Here is a 15,062-nt window from a genome sequence, read left to right on the forward strand (position 1 = left end):
AAAACCTATAAACCCAGATATTTCTGAAAATCAGACACCCAGGCAAGTCCAGGGTGGAGTGCTATGCATGGAGACCAAGACAGTTTCTTACACACAATGCCGTGCAAACCTCATTCTTTGCCTAAAATTGCACATTTTCCTTACATTTCTGTGACAAACTTCCGGTATCAGTAGAGCTTCACAAAATTCCTAAAAAAGATATCCCCCACCTGTCTTGATGAAAACGCTGCTCCACTTGTTTGGCTGGGCCCAGTGCCTGCGATACGAACTGATCCAACAAAGGACAATGGGAAAATGTTAATTTGGACATGTTGCGATTTGGGTCCTTTCATGTCACGGGGAGATGCCCACCCACACAAGTGAGGTACAATTTTTATTGGGAGACCTGTGGGAACACCGAACAGTACAGCATTTGTTGTTACCAATTGGATTGGTTTACATTTGTGCCTTCCAAATACAAGCCAGTGTTTAAGAAAGAAGACATTTTGCAATATGCCCTCTGAATCACATGCTCGTATGGTTACCCACAAATTCAGAAATATACAAATAACCACTGCTCCTAATATCTGGTGTACATTTCAGAAATACATAGGTTTTCTTCATACTCATTTTTCACTCTTTATATTTTACCAGATGAATTATTCTATACACGATAAAAGTACATTGAATGGTGCAGCTCAGTGGTTACCTCTGGTTCTTGGAGAACCTACAAACCCTATATATCCTTTAGACCAGAAGAATCTAGTAGCACGAGATAACAAAGTGTGTCAATAGGGAGTGGAAATGGCCGGTAAAATATTCCCAAGCACCTACAAGAACGTGGAAAAGAATTGGGAGGGGTAAATTGATAAACGATCTATTAAAATTAATTTTAGGCACAGTCTACCTGCTAATTATACATCAGTATTGTAGAGGAAGGGTGACTGGGTGTTACTGCACTGTAATGTTTTTATTGGTCATGTTGGCCACCATGTTATAAGCCAACAAAAGTCCAATGAACTGTGTAATTAGAAAAAAAATCCTTTTAGAATTTACCTTTTCTCTCCATGGGTACATGTATTATCAGACAGAACATGGAGGTGTAGAAGCTGAAATAGAAATAATAAGGAATAATACAAATAACACAAGTCTCTGTCAGCACAACTGGTAGCAAGATTTATTTGGGAACAACAAATAAAGCAAAAGTACGTGCAGCACGGAGGCAGACAATAAAGATACTGAATGCCCAAAGATGTGACATTGGTGATATCTTTTATAAGCCAAAACCACAAAGGATACGGCATCATCACATACGTAGCACAAATTAAGCATAGTTCATTTGACCAATTTGCAACGGCCTAGATAGTTATATACCATTTAAGGTCCGAAAAGTACTGTTGCCGCCTGCGTGACCTAGGTCTGCTTCTGGGACTTTCCACTGTAATGTAAGATATAGGTCTGGTGCTTTTCCAGTTAATAGTTGCAACATAATAGAAAGGACCAGACATATTACAAAATGTGCTATGCTGAAATGTCTGTGTCTACATGAGCATCTCTCCCTGTCACGTATTATTCTTGATCGAACCTTGTGTTACAAAAGCTGTGTCTCTGAAGCGAATGGTAAAGTACGGGCATTTTGTGCACTGCTTTTCATGTCAACTTAGCAGGGCCTAGAAGCTTACAGCATTTGGTATCATACAAGAAAGATGGCTTCTACAGAGGAAACCTGAGTGAACATCAGATAAAATTAAAACCTGGTGTTCAGTGAGGCAGCCGCGGGGACTGCGTTCTCAATTTGTTCTGCTCCAGTCTGTGGAAACATGAAATGCTTGAATGTTCCCTTGTAGCACTTTATGAATAATTCAGCTTGAGAAACATGTTATTTCCATTATGAGAATTCCGATTTGAAACAACTTTTGATGCAAAATATGATAAATCGTCTGTAGTCTCCACAGCACCTTCTCTGGGGTATATCTTTTTTTATGCAATATGCGAAAAGGTTATTATAAACTGTAAACTGTGTCGCTATTTATAGAGCTCTTATTTGCACTGACTTTCATCTTCTGAGAATTCACTATAACATTAGGATGAATCCCAAATCAATGGTACTTTGCAGAACCCCATTCAAAGGGCTACGAGGCAAGCAAGGACTAATGGGCCCTACGGTGGGGGTTTGGCCTTTCACTCCGATGTCCCAGGGCTTGCCCTACTGTAGGGTTCTAAGCAACAGTGCAAAGTACCCCTTCAGCACTTGACTCTTAGTGGTAACCCTGGTCGAGAAGTGAAAGGCTGTTTGGAGGGTTGGTGGGGTGAACACAGGCTCACAACTCGAAATACCTCAGCAGAAATAAATTATTGTCCATTCAGATACATGCTTTTATGAAAAATAAGTATTTATATCCAATCACAAACTAAAATCCAACATTCACAAACAATACACAGTCCCTTGAGGTCAGAGCTCTAGTGTTTCATAGGAGGGCCCCTGAGTGCCACTCACCTCAAGCTAGTGATAGTGGTTATTCCCAATTCACTATAAGTGTCATTCTCACTATAAGCGTCATTCAGGTTGAGCCCCACTAAAACTCTGAGTCTCAGGAGTCCCAATCTGACTCTAAATTAGAGTCAGAAGTGTTCCTGCGCCACAGCACTATCTGGCAATCAAATTAACACAGGCCGTCTGGCCAAAAATCAGTCTTACTCGCATCAGCAGGATCGGAGCCCCAGAACCCCTTCTCGGGCACTGAAGCTGCAGCGGCTTCCTCTGGTAAGTCTTTCACACACAGCCCAGGCATGCGGCAGTCGGCTGTCCTCAAGTTCTTCACACATGGTCTGGTGACGTCAGCGGCCAGTGCGTTCTTGATGCTCCTCTAATGCTGAGTAACTTCTTTTTTTCTCCCACAAGTGGGCAGATGGGAATGGTAAAATCTGGGTACTGGTTCTTAGTCATGGCTCATGCCTGCTAGGGTCACAAGAGCGGCCTTGTTCCTCTGTCAAAGGTCTCGACCAGACCACGATTCTTGCTTTGTCCCAGTGGCCTCTCTGGCACACGGGTTCACCGTTCCACCTCTGCGCAAGAGCTCCAGCCCGATTGGCACAACAGTCCCACCTGGCAAATTTCTGATGCACTTTGACTTTATGTGCCCTGGTTCCCTGCCAATCAGGTTCCCAGGGCCTGGGTTCTTTCCCGAAACTGTACCTTGCACCCCCAATTGGCACCTCTCTGGCCACATGTCAGTCCCTTGTAAAAGGTACCAAGGGCACTGTGCCCAGGGAAGGCATCTAAAGTCTGCAGCACATATTGTGCACCCCTTAGAGGTCCTGTACCTTAACTCGCACACCCTGCCATTGCAGGCTACGTGTTTTGATGCCGTGAAGAGTCGACACATCCCTGTGTGCCATGCCTACAACCCACTGCCTATGGCATAGGTCAGCCACCTCTATAGCTTGGTGCACTATTCCACTGGTGAGGGTACAGGTGCATGAGCCCTGTACCCTACAGTGTCTAAGCCAGGGGTCTCCAACCTTTTCTGTTACAAAAGCTACTACTGTTCAATGAAAATCATCCTGAGCTACTAATAATATTAGCGCTGTATTAGTGACCACACCAGACAAAATTATAATAGTGGCCACCATATGCAAAATTACTAGCAGCGATCACCTCAGTACATCAGGCTGGACTGCCAGCAGTAATGTGAAAAAGGCTTTATCAATGCCTCATCTGGGGGCAATAGCTGGAAAGTCCCAGGCACCAACGTTATGGTATTAATAATAGGTTTGCCCAAAGCCTCATTATTTATCACTCAAATTTCAGCTTTAAATATGTTTTGAAAATCGAGCCATTTTTCTCGAAACATCAGCAAATGAGTTCTGAATATACACATATCATCTCAAATACATGCTCAATTTTAGTATACATATATTAATTCAATCAAGTTAAAGCATCTAGTCTAGTAAGCTGGGTTGCACACAGGAGAGCTACTCACAGGTAGGTGGAGAGCTTCCAGTAGCTAGCTCATGTTGAAGAAGCCTGGTCTAAGTCCATTCTTAGACATTGTACATGTAATAAAGCCATAGAGTATATGGTCTGGGAGTTTGTCATTACGAACTCCACAGCATCATAATGGCTTTACTGAATTCTGGGACGTTTGGTATCAAACTTCTCAGCATATTAGACCCACACTGATGCCGTTGTGGGATTTATTATACAATGCACTCAGAGGGCATCTTAGAGATGCCCCCTAAAAAACGACCAGCCTCTGATAGGTTCCCTGACTGGTAAGCACCAGCCTGCCACCGCAAGACATGTTTCTGGCCCCTGGGGTGGGAGTCTTATCTGTCTGAGCCCAGAAACAAATTCTTTCATGGGCGTAGGTGGTCACACCTCCCACAGGCCAGGTAGAGCAATCTGTGGCAGGGGAGCTTAAAAGGCCTTTCGCCTTTGTAACGTGACCCCCAACCTCTCCTGCTATCAGGAGCAGGCCAACTTTCTGTGTCCCCTCCTTTTCGGGGGGGGGATTGGGAAGACAGGCGGAAACAATTAGCACAGCCCTGAAGGTGTGCCCACCTCTGCAAACCCCACTCTTTAGGTGGGTGAGGCAAGGTGAAGCCCACTCTTCAGTGCCCGCCATCCTGCAGATGGCAGGCACTCTCCAATCAGGATTAGGGATTGTGCTGGCTCGCCCACATGTGGTGAGCACACCAAGGGTGTAGTTGCCCTAAAGTCAGTAGCCCATTGGCTACTGACCTCAAGACCCCTAAAACGCCCCTTAAACACAGTATTTAGGGGACAGCCCTGAACCAAGAAGACAGATTCCCGCAACCTACGAAGAAGGATGACAGAAGAGGCCCAGCAAAGGAGACTGCAGAGAAGAACTGACTTGGCCCCAGCCCAACCGGTCCATCTGCAGTATCTAGAGATCGTGTGCCAAAAGTCGCCTTGTCCTGCAGCTAGCGACCTCCAGAACCCCTGTGAGGACTGACTCCCTTCAACAAAGACCGGATCTCCTGTGGACAGCATCGCTGTTCAAATGAAACTCCCAAGACAGACTCTGAGCCTGCTGAGGAAAAAGAAACCAGACACCTGGAACCACCACTGCACCCGACGCCTACAGCCCGAATCCGGCGGCCCACCTGTCCCAGCGAGGTCCCACAGCGCTCCAGAATCTGAGCCCACCGTGGGTTGACCCCTCCAGGACTCCCTGACATCGCCTGCAACCTCTGCACAGAGACCCCCTTAACCACGAGGGGCACAGTAAGGTGAAATCTGATCTCAAAAGACACCCCTGCATCCAGCCACCCTGTGCCCTGGAGAAGAGAACCCGAGGTGAACCTATGACCCCAAACCCTCCAACTTACCTGCCCAGCTGTTGGTTCCTCCTGGAAGACTTGCTGGACCGAGCCTGCAGCTAAAAACCAAGACCAGCAATCTCCATTGAAAACAACAGGGCACCCAACACCAAAACAGCACCCTGCACCCGGCCGCCCCTGTGCCGTTATGGGTACATCTTGTGTGCGGACTCAGATCCCCCTTTGCCCTGAGCCTAACACCAGGAGCTTCGCTCCCGCAATCTTGTGGCCTGCTCGTGAGCAGCCACCAACCTGAGGCCCCCTATCCTCCATTGGATAACATTGGGCCTCAGCACTCTGCACCCGGCCGCCCTAGTGCCGCTGAGGGTGTTCTGAGAGTGCATCCACGACCCTTGTTCTAACCCTAGAATACCAAATCCCACAAATAAGTACTTACCTGCAAACTGTTAACTTCATCTCCTTCCATGGAATTGTATTGACTGTTTTTCCTTGAAAATTCTTTCAAGTGTGGAGTTGGCTTGTAAGAAACATTGAAAAACTGCAAATGTACTAAAAGTGAATTACTTACCTTATGTCTAAGAAATGTCTCAGTGTGATATCTAGGCATATCACATTGATTAGCAAAAGTAACTTTAAAAGTAATCTAAAGAGTTACGTGCACAGTAATCTGTAAAGTAACTGAAAAGTAATTTCGAACTTTTGACTTACCTGTAATTCAACCAACTGTCTTTGAACCTGCATTCAACTGTAAATCACTGCATAAGACTTTGCGAAGTATTATTTCACATACCTGAACCAGGCTTGGCTTGGTGCTAAAAATAAAAATAACTCAATAATATTTTAGAGAAACAAATTGGTCTGAGTTCAGTCTTTGAGTGTGTGACATCATTTCTTGCCCGAGTATGTACAACAAATGCTTAACACAATCCTCTGATAAAGCCTTACTGCTCGCCCACACTACCACAAATACAGAGTAAGGTGCTATTGACTTTACCTCTGCCTACCTTTGGGGTTCCACTGGACTCTGTGCACACTATACCTCATTTTGGTATAGTATATACAGAGCCAGCTTCCTCCACGGGGTCACCGACTTGTTACTGCACACAGGTTACAGCCCAATCGGCATGGCAGCAATATTCACAGTGGCCCCACCTGGCATACAGGTTAGCAAACTTGTTACGGCACACGAACTACGGCCAGATAGGCACGGTAAGCAATCTTCACGCAGGGCACACCTGGCATACAGGGTCGCCCACTTAACAATGCACATGGGTGATGACCCATTCGGTGCAGCAACGGCCACGATCCACTTCACGGCGGCCCTCATCTGGCATATGGGGGGGGGGGGGGTGGTCGCTGACTTTTACCTGCAGAGGTCCAACAACCCAATTAGTACAGCTGCCGTCTCCTCACACCTCACGTTAGGGATCCACTTGCCAGGATTCCCCAACCAAACCTCGCTCCCTCCGCCGCTTTCCTCTTTCTCACAGGGCATACTGGTCTCAGCAAGCAGGCAGGCGCTGGTGCTACAGGCTCCAAGATAGGTGGTCTTTGATTCCCTGTGTGTTGTCCCCTCAACCAGCTGGAAGACTAGCAGGCCTTGCACCCTCCTCCCCCGTCCTGATCACAGGCAAAAGTCCTGCAAAGCTGCTCCTTGCACAGTCTGACTGGCTTCTTGACAGTTGACAATTTTGGAGGTCTCAAGTGCCCCTTCCTATAGTCCATTTCCGATCACCAAATGTGATTTAGAGTCTGAGTATTTGAAGTGTATGTTGAGGGTCTGCTTCTTTTTGAAGTGCCCTCTTCTCTGTTTTCTCTTCCTCCAAAAAGCAGTCTCTCACAGCAGGAGCGACTCCAAATCTGACAGCCCCACAACAGAGGGATTCACTTCTGGATGTCAAGCACAGCTATTTGTGTATTAAAAGCTCACCCCAGGGCTTCAGCTCTACTCTTTATGACTCTCTTTTAAGCTCAATCTCCTTCCTGAAATGTGCACAGGCCCCTTCCCAGTGATCTCTCTCTGAATCAAAAAGCACCCTTTGAAGTATACTGGTGAGTCGGGCTCCCCCTCCCTCCAGGGTGTCCCACCCAGCTTACAGGAATTCAGCAATACACAAATCTCTCTGGGTGGGGGTGGACTCTACCTCCGTTCCACATGTTTCTCCATTAAGCCCTCGGTCTTTCAAAATGGATCTCAGAGACTTTCATATATAGTGGCCATCCACCCAGCACATGCACTGCACAGTACTGCCTTATCGCTGTACTGTACCATTAATTCACAGGCATACATATACCCAGCACATGCATACCACACAGGCCGCACGCAGCACTACACACAAAACGGATGTAGGCCAAGGGTGAGCTAAGCACACAGCAGCTGAACTTTATATGAGTAAGCTTGCAGGCCGTGCTCCAGTGACACAGGTAAAAAGAACCTCTTCTCTGCTATTGATCACTAAATCGTATGCTGCCACCACCTCACTCGTACTGCTTAACTCATGGCAAAGGCAGGAGCCACTATGAGGGTAGCACTCTAGGCATCCCTCCCGGTCGATAAAGACCACAATCTGTAAGTCAGAACTATGTCATGGCACACATGTATGATCTGTGTTCACCCACGATAGCAAAAATCAGCATTAGGGATCCAGACATCATTACAGTTGGGGCTCTCAGGCAAGGGTGCTTGTCCATCACCATGCAAAGGCCATTTCGGTCACAACAGTACTCCCCTTATCAACTACAGGCTATAGCTGGCACCTCTAAGCAGAAACCTGTAGATGTCACTGAAATCTCAGCAGTAGGTGCATTAACTCAATGAACTATCTTACCTGCTAAATGTTTGCTGTGATCACAATTCCGACTTTCTCAAGCGTCAAAGCTAATAATGAATTGGTCAGATAGAGGAATGCGTTAATGTGTAAATATGTAGGGGTGGAAGAGTTTGTGTATCAGCTACTACTCCTTCATTTACTGGCACGTATACACAATGCATCAATCTCAACTCAACCCAACAAGTGGAGCCCAGATTGTTTACAACACTGGGATACATGCACTGGGATGGTAGACAACCTGGTACCCTGGACAAGTGGCAAAAGGGGTCAGAAGACAAACCCTTGGAAAGGGGTCAGTGTCTTTGATCCGCACTCCACAATGTCTAACGCTAAGCCCCTATTGCAGCTTCTGTCCCTCATAGATACCTTTACTTCAGTCCCTGCAGCTGATGAGCGTTGCAATACTTTACGCCCAGAAGCCTAGACCCACTGCACGCCATTGTGCTTCTCCCTTTGCCTGTGTTCTCTACCTCATGTGCATCTTTTTCCTTCATACCCCCAACTCACATTTCCGTTGAACTCCTGCCATCATCCGCTATACTATTTTTTACCAACAAAAAGGAAACCCTCTTTTTTGGCGTACCAGGCAGCAAATTGCTGCCAGTCCTTCTACTTGGTTAAAAAAAAAAAAAAGTAGCGCTTTCATGCTACTTCCTTTTAATAGTTTTTTTAATTTACTGACCCATTTCGAATTGGTAAATAAAAAAGGTGCCCATGGAAAGCGTATTTGTCATGACATATGCACGTCTATAAAATGACACGGCATCATCTTCAGCAGCCGCATGATCTGGCCTTTATTCCTTTTATTCATGCTGTACAGCATTGTCATTTTTTCTGATGCTGTATACCATGAACAAAAGGCATTGGAAGAGACAAAAGGTCTCAAAGGCGAGAACTGTTGGCTTTGCCAATGCTGGGTTAGGATGTGGTTTTCCAGAAAGTGTGGAACATTGTAGAGATGTGGGGGCATTTCAGGGTCGGGCTGGCATGTAAGGCAATCTAGAAGTGCAATTGGTTTGGTCTGTTAGATCAGTGTGTGAGACGGTTTGGCTGTTTATGGGCCTGTTTTATGGTCTGGTGGGCTTTTTTTTAGGTCTCGCCTAAGACAGCGTGCAAGCCCCGTAATTTGCGAGGGATATTGTATACAAGAAGGTTGGAGCCCGCACATTCTTTACCATTCATTATCCCCATTGGCACTCTTATTTGCCGCCTTCTAATTGATAAGCACTGCCTGCTTCACTTCCTCATCTGGAGCAGCGACCAGTTAATGATGGCTTCATCTTGATTAGTGTCCTTCCACTGGTCGTGCTTTGATTGAGGCATTATTTTAATATTTCTTCTTCCACGGTTTTCTTTGTTGTTTCTTCTTTCCTTTTTGATCTTTTCTGTGTTGCTTTGTCTGGGTCATAATGCTTTTTTCTGACTTTGCAACGCAACGGTTAAAATGGCAGGATGCAAGGTCTAGCATTCTCTTCCCATCGTTGAGATACTCTGAATTTCGTGCGGGTGGAGCACTCCCAACTGGGTTTGCCCCTTCCGATCCCCAATTTAGATATACTTGGAAAAGGATTACGAGTGTCCTCCCTTTCAAAATAAATCAAGATGCCTCCCTTAGTTGTTTTACATGAGGTCCTTTATTTTTGAATACACAGTTCAATGTTCTGGCAGAGATTGAAATGTGCCCCTTGATATGTAAACATGTACAAACAGCTGACACATGTTGCGTTCCCTGCTATTTAGCCTGGGGATTTCTCAAGGTTGCCAGATGGCATCTTGAGTTATTTTGAAAGGGAGGTCACTCTTAATCCTTTTCCATGTTGCACAGCAATAGCGGCTCTACAACGTGGCTAAAAGACACAGGGAAAGCCAATAACTCTTGCACAGGCGAGACCTATTGACTTTGCCAATGCTTGGTCCTTACTGTTATCACCAAACAAAGTGGTCCATTGGAATAAAATCTTCCATAATTTTTTAGGGATCCTACTTATTACTGCTCTATGGCTTTTCCTTCCTAGTACCAAGAGTCCCTACAGATGAAGACGCAGCAGGATCTGGGTGGCACTGTCCCATGAGTGGACGCTTAAGATCACAAGCTAGAGGAAAAATACGGTTTACAGACAAAACTAAAATTAAGGACCATTATGGTTAGAATTAAGAATGGCTAACCCCAGAATTAGCCCGTTATGGTGACCACCTATTCCATAACGACCCCAAAATCATTCTTTCTTTGCATTTAACCATGTCAGCATTAGGGTTCCAGTGCTAGAAACAACCGGCCAATTCCAAAGGTTTTAAATTCTCTGTTCTAGGATACTTCTCAACATAAATTGTGTAAGTCAATTTATGGTACTTTGTAATGAAATGCCTACACAAGCAGCAAAGTGTTGCTACATGCCAACTCACTTTCTCCCGTTTAAAACTTCCTCTACATAGCATTTTTTGTTACCGAGATTACCAGTATTTTAATGTACTGGTCACCTAACATCAGTATTTTTGTTCCCATCCCTTCATACTTGAAACAGTAAACACAAAAAGGAAACTTTCAAATGTGTTCTACATCAGTCTTAATGATACATGACTGACAGTTCAAATAAACAAAGACTAGAAAGTCATGTTGAAAATGAGTATGGATGATTGTATATAACAGTAACATATATAGCCTATTTAATATGTTGAGGCTTTACAGAATACAAATTGTCAGTTTATACTCTGAGAAAGAGGACAACCGCAGCACCACTGCAAAAAATTCCTTTAATTTGAAATCTCCTTTTTATCTGTTCCCAAATGCTGACATGCATGACAGAGCTGAAAAGAGTTATCAACGCAGCAAAGAGAATTTAACCAAAAGTACTTCTACTGTACACGCACTGTCTTATTTTACCACAGCTACTGAGCTCGGCTGCCGAAGAAAAACGAGAACGACTTACTATAAGATTAACCCAGTGGGAGGAGCGCCTGCTAGTCCTCGGTTTCTCGCGCAGACCAAGTGGAAGATACGAGGTTTGAGGACAGCCTAGGAAAAAGTACAGGTGTCCTGTACACAAGTGATACTAATTCACGGGATGTGTATATGTCTACCGTTTCCCGGGCTGTTTCTGGCATTCTTTCCTCCATCTGTGATTGGCTGTATGCGCAATAGCGCCACCTCCCACAGGGAAAGCAAACTAGACCAAAGCAACAGCAAACCGAGATGAGTTGACGAGGAGCCGCAAGATAGGCCGGCTTTGTGCGCAGGTTTCTTTTTTCAATAAAAAGTAAAACTAGACCAATGCGCTAGGCTGTTTATTTAAACTCAGGGCTTTAAGTGGGATGAAAACACTGGGGGTCTCTCAAAGGGGCGTGGCCAATGTAATTAAGTGCGTGGCTTAAAAACACAAGCTAAAAATCTGTGTTTAGCATAGTGTGCCACCCAACTTGTATTGTATGCTGTATGCTGTTTCTGTCATTGCATCCAGATATATGAACAAGTAACATCATACCTATAACAAGTCAGGATTATTGCCTTTGTAAATGGTTGTTAGTTGCATAAGATAAATAAGCAGCAACTCTAGCTTGTTGTATTTAACATTGAAAAGGCTTCCACTTAAAGCCCTGGTGACACCACGACAATGTTGCTGCTCCTGAGTTTCAAAAAGAGAAGGGAAATCCAGAGAGAAAATGACTCTCTTTAAATGATTTCCCTTCCCCTTCAAGGCTTAACTGGCATGACGTTATGCCGTAACTTTTCTACTACTGAGAAGTGAGCAGTGTGAGCACGCGCACAACGATGTGCCTGCTGTCACTGTAGTCAGGAAAAAAACGGACCGCCAGGGCAGAAAACAGAGCCCGATAGAGACCCGTTTCAAGGACCCCTTTAACAAACTGCAGGTGAGACCCGGCCCACTTAAAGCCCTGTTTAAACTCATAACATCACGAACATAACAAACTACATATTCGTCGGAGACCTCAACTTCCACCTCGACAACCCCAGCGACCCCAACTCCACCATGCTCTGCGTCAACCTCGCCAACATCGGACTCAACCAACTCAACACACCGACACTTAGGGCAGGGCACACCCTCGACCCCATCTTCGCTACAGGAAATAGCGTCCACTTCAGCCACACAACGCAACCACCCTGGACTGACCACCACTGCGTCCACTTCACCGTAGAGAAACCCAAAGCAACTAAACCAGCCCCGCGCCCCCCACGAAGGAACTGGAGCAAGATCACCGACGAGCAACTGAACTCCACCCTCTCCCGAGACAACCACACCTGGGCATCCAACGCAAACACCGCAGCCAGAGAACGCCACACGTCGATCTCCAACTGCACAGACGAGCTCGCCCCGCTACGCAACCCCGGCAAACAACACACCAGGAAAGTCGCCTGGTTCACCACCAACCTCCAAGAAGCCAGTCGCACTTGCAGACGCCTGGAAAAGAACTGGAGGAATACCAAGACAACCGACAGCTACTCAACCTACAAGAACGCCATGACGGACTACCACAGCCAAATCAGAACAACCAAAATAAACTTCATCCACAACAAAATCCTCACCAACTCCAAGGAACTCTTCAACGTCATCCAGGAATTTACCAACCCACGCAGCGAAGCCACAGACATCACCCCGTCCCAGGACCTCTGGAACAAGCTCGGAACCTTCTTCCACCTCAAGATCAGAACACTCTACGACAATTTCACCGACCACTCACAAGACACCTCAGCCAGCCCGCCGCCTCCCCAAGACACCAGCCAGCCCACCATCTCCAACTGGACACCAATCATGACCATGGACACCACCACAACCATGAAAGGCATTCACTCGGAGGCCCCCACCAACCCCTGCACCCCACACATCTACCACAGAGCTGCGGACACCATTGCACCCCACCTACAACACACCAACAACACCACCTTAAAAACAAGCACCTTCCCAGACGACTGGAAGCGTGCCGAAGTCAGACCCCTCCTCAAGAAACCCACGGCGAACCCCACTGACCTCAAAAACTACAGGCCCATCTTGCTTCTCCCCTTCGCAGCCAAAGTGGCAGAAAAAGCAGTCAACAGGGTACTGACACGATTCATAGACGAACACACCGTCGTAGACCCGTCCTAATCCGGATTCCGAGCCAACCACAGCACCGAGACCGCACTACTCGCTGCCTCAGATGACATCCGCACCCTCCTGGACCAGGGACACTCCGTGACCCTCATCCTCCTTGACCTGTCTGCACCGTCTCCCATCACACACTAATCACCAGACTACACGAGGCAGGCATACAAGGAACTGCTGGATCCACTCGTTCCTCACCGGAAGAAGCCAAAGGATCAGACTACCGCCCTTACTCTCTGCCCCCACAGACATCACCTGCGGAGTATGACAGGGGTCATCTCTGAGCCCGACCCTCTTCAACATCTGCATGGCCCCCCTCGCAGACATCGTCCGACAACATGGCCTCAACATCGTATCCTACCCCAACGACACCCAGCTCATCCTCTCCCTCACCAAAGACCCCACCAACGCAAAACTCAACTTCCAGAGAGGAATGCAAGAAGTGGCAGTCTGGATGACCAACAACTGCCTAAAACTCAAAGCAGAGAAAACAGAAGTCATCATCCTCGGAACCACCCCTTCAGCATGGGACAACACCTGGTGGCCCACCGCCCTCGGAAGCCCACCTACCCCCTCAGACCACTCCAAGAGCCTCAGCATCGTCCTCGACGCATAAGTCACCATGAACCGACAGGTCAACGCCGTCACCTCTAGCTGTTTCGGCACACTCTGCTTCCTCCAAAAGACTTTCAAATGGAAACCCCCCGAATCGGGAAAAACTGTCACCCACGCACTCATCACCAGCAAACTCGACTACAGCAATGCACTCTACGTCGGCATCAACAAGTCCCTACTCCGCAAACTGCAAACAATACAGAACACCGCGGCCAGACTTGTCCTCGGAATCCCCCGCCACGAACACATCAGCCAACATCTCCGGCGACTCCACTGGCTTCCCGTGGAGAAGAAAGTCAGCTTCAAAATCCTCACTTACGCCTACAAGTGCCTACACAACAACGGACCCAAATACCTCAACGACAGAATAAACTTCCACGTACCAAAAAGAAACTTGCGATCAGCCAACCTCACACTGGCTGAAACCCCACAGACCCACAGAGCCAGATCAGGTGGAAGATTATTCTCCCACATCGCAGCCAAGACCTGGAACGAGTTACCGGCAGACATCAGATGCGCCCCCTCCCTGAACACTTTCAGGAAGATCCTCAAGACCTGGCTCTTCGGCTGAACGGAGTGGTGCAACACCCCCCCTCCCTCCCAGTGCCTTGAGACCCTCACGGGTGAGTAGCATGCTTACAAATCCGTTTTTGATTGATTGATTATGTTTTAATGTGTCTATACCACGAACAGTACAGAGGGGATGAAAAGCAGAGGCTGGCCGTCAATGTATACATTGATATAAAATTACAAAAAAGTCAGTAGCAAAGAAATTGGCAAGCAGGACAAATGTTCCAGAAAATCTTTTCTGGCTTACTTGATTGGTCACAATGAGGCAACCTTATAAAATGACTTAAGGCAGCTGTTCTTGACCTGTGATCCAAAGACCCCGGGAGTCCGCAGCCCTGATAAGTTTTGCAGAACCATGGATGATGTGCTGCTCCAGTCCAGGTTTTTTTCCCCTTGAATTTTGGGAACTGTATTCTTGCTTATACCATTATCAAACAGGATTGTAAGTACCTGAATAAAAAACCTGGACTGGAGCAGCACATCGCACATGAACTTGGGAAACTTGACAGCCATGGGTTTGTGACTGCCTAGAAAACTAAATAGTTTAATTAAAGGATAAGGTGAATATAAATAAAGAAGTAAAATGTAAAAACAATTTTTTAAAAACGTTTCGTAAATGTGAAGAATTTTGAAATTGTAGTCTAAAAATTAAGTTGGTATCCCA

At 46.5% G+C, this 15,062-nt stretch overlaps 1 protein-coding gene across 4 annotated transcripts in view; it reads right to left on the reverse strand.

The window, feature by feature from the left end:
* Nucleotides 1-11,217, reverse strand: part of ZSWIM7 (zinc finger SWIM-type containing 7) — a 536,971-nt gene extending 525,754 nt beyond the window's left edge. For 2 of the 4 annotated variants that reach the window (XM_085649259.1, XM_085649258.1), the window contains exons 1-2: nt 11,045-11,217; nt 1,036-1,088 (exon numbers count right to left, since the gene is read on the reverse strand). In XM_085649259.1, coding sequence (XP_085505385.1) covers nt 1,036-1,075 — 40 coding nt within the window. In that variant the 5' untranslated portion in view covers nt 1,076-1,088; nt 11,045-11,217. The remainder of the gene's footprint in view (nt 1-1,035; nt 1,089-11,044) is intronic. The other 2 variants (XM_085649257.1, XM_085649261.1) reach the window with 1 other exon arrangement.
* Between the last annotated feature and the right edge of the window lie 3,845 nt (nt 11,218-15,062).

This window comes from Triturus cristatus, chromosome 3_2 (genome assembly GCF_964204655.1).
Source record: "Triturus cristatus chromosome 3_2, aTriCri1.1, whole genome shotgun sequence".
Lineage (NCBI taxonomy): Eukaryota > Metazoa > Chordata > Amphibia > Caudata > Salamandridae > Triturus > Triturus cristatus.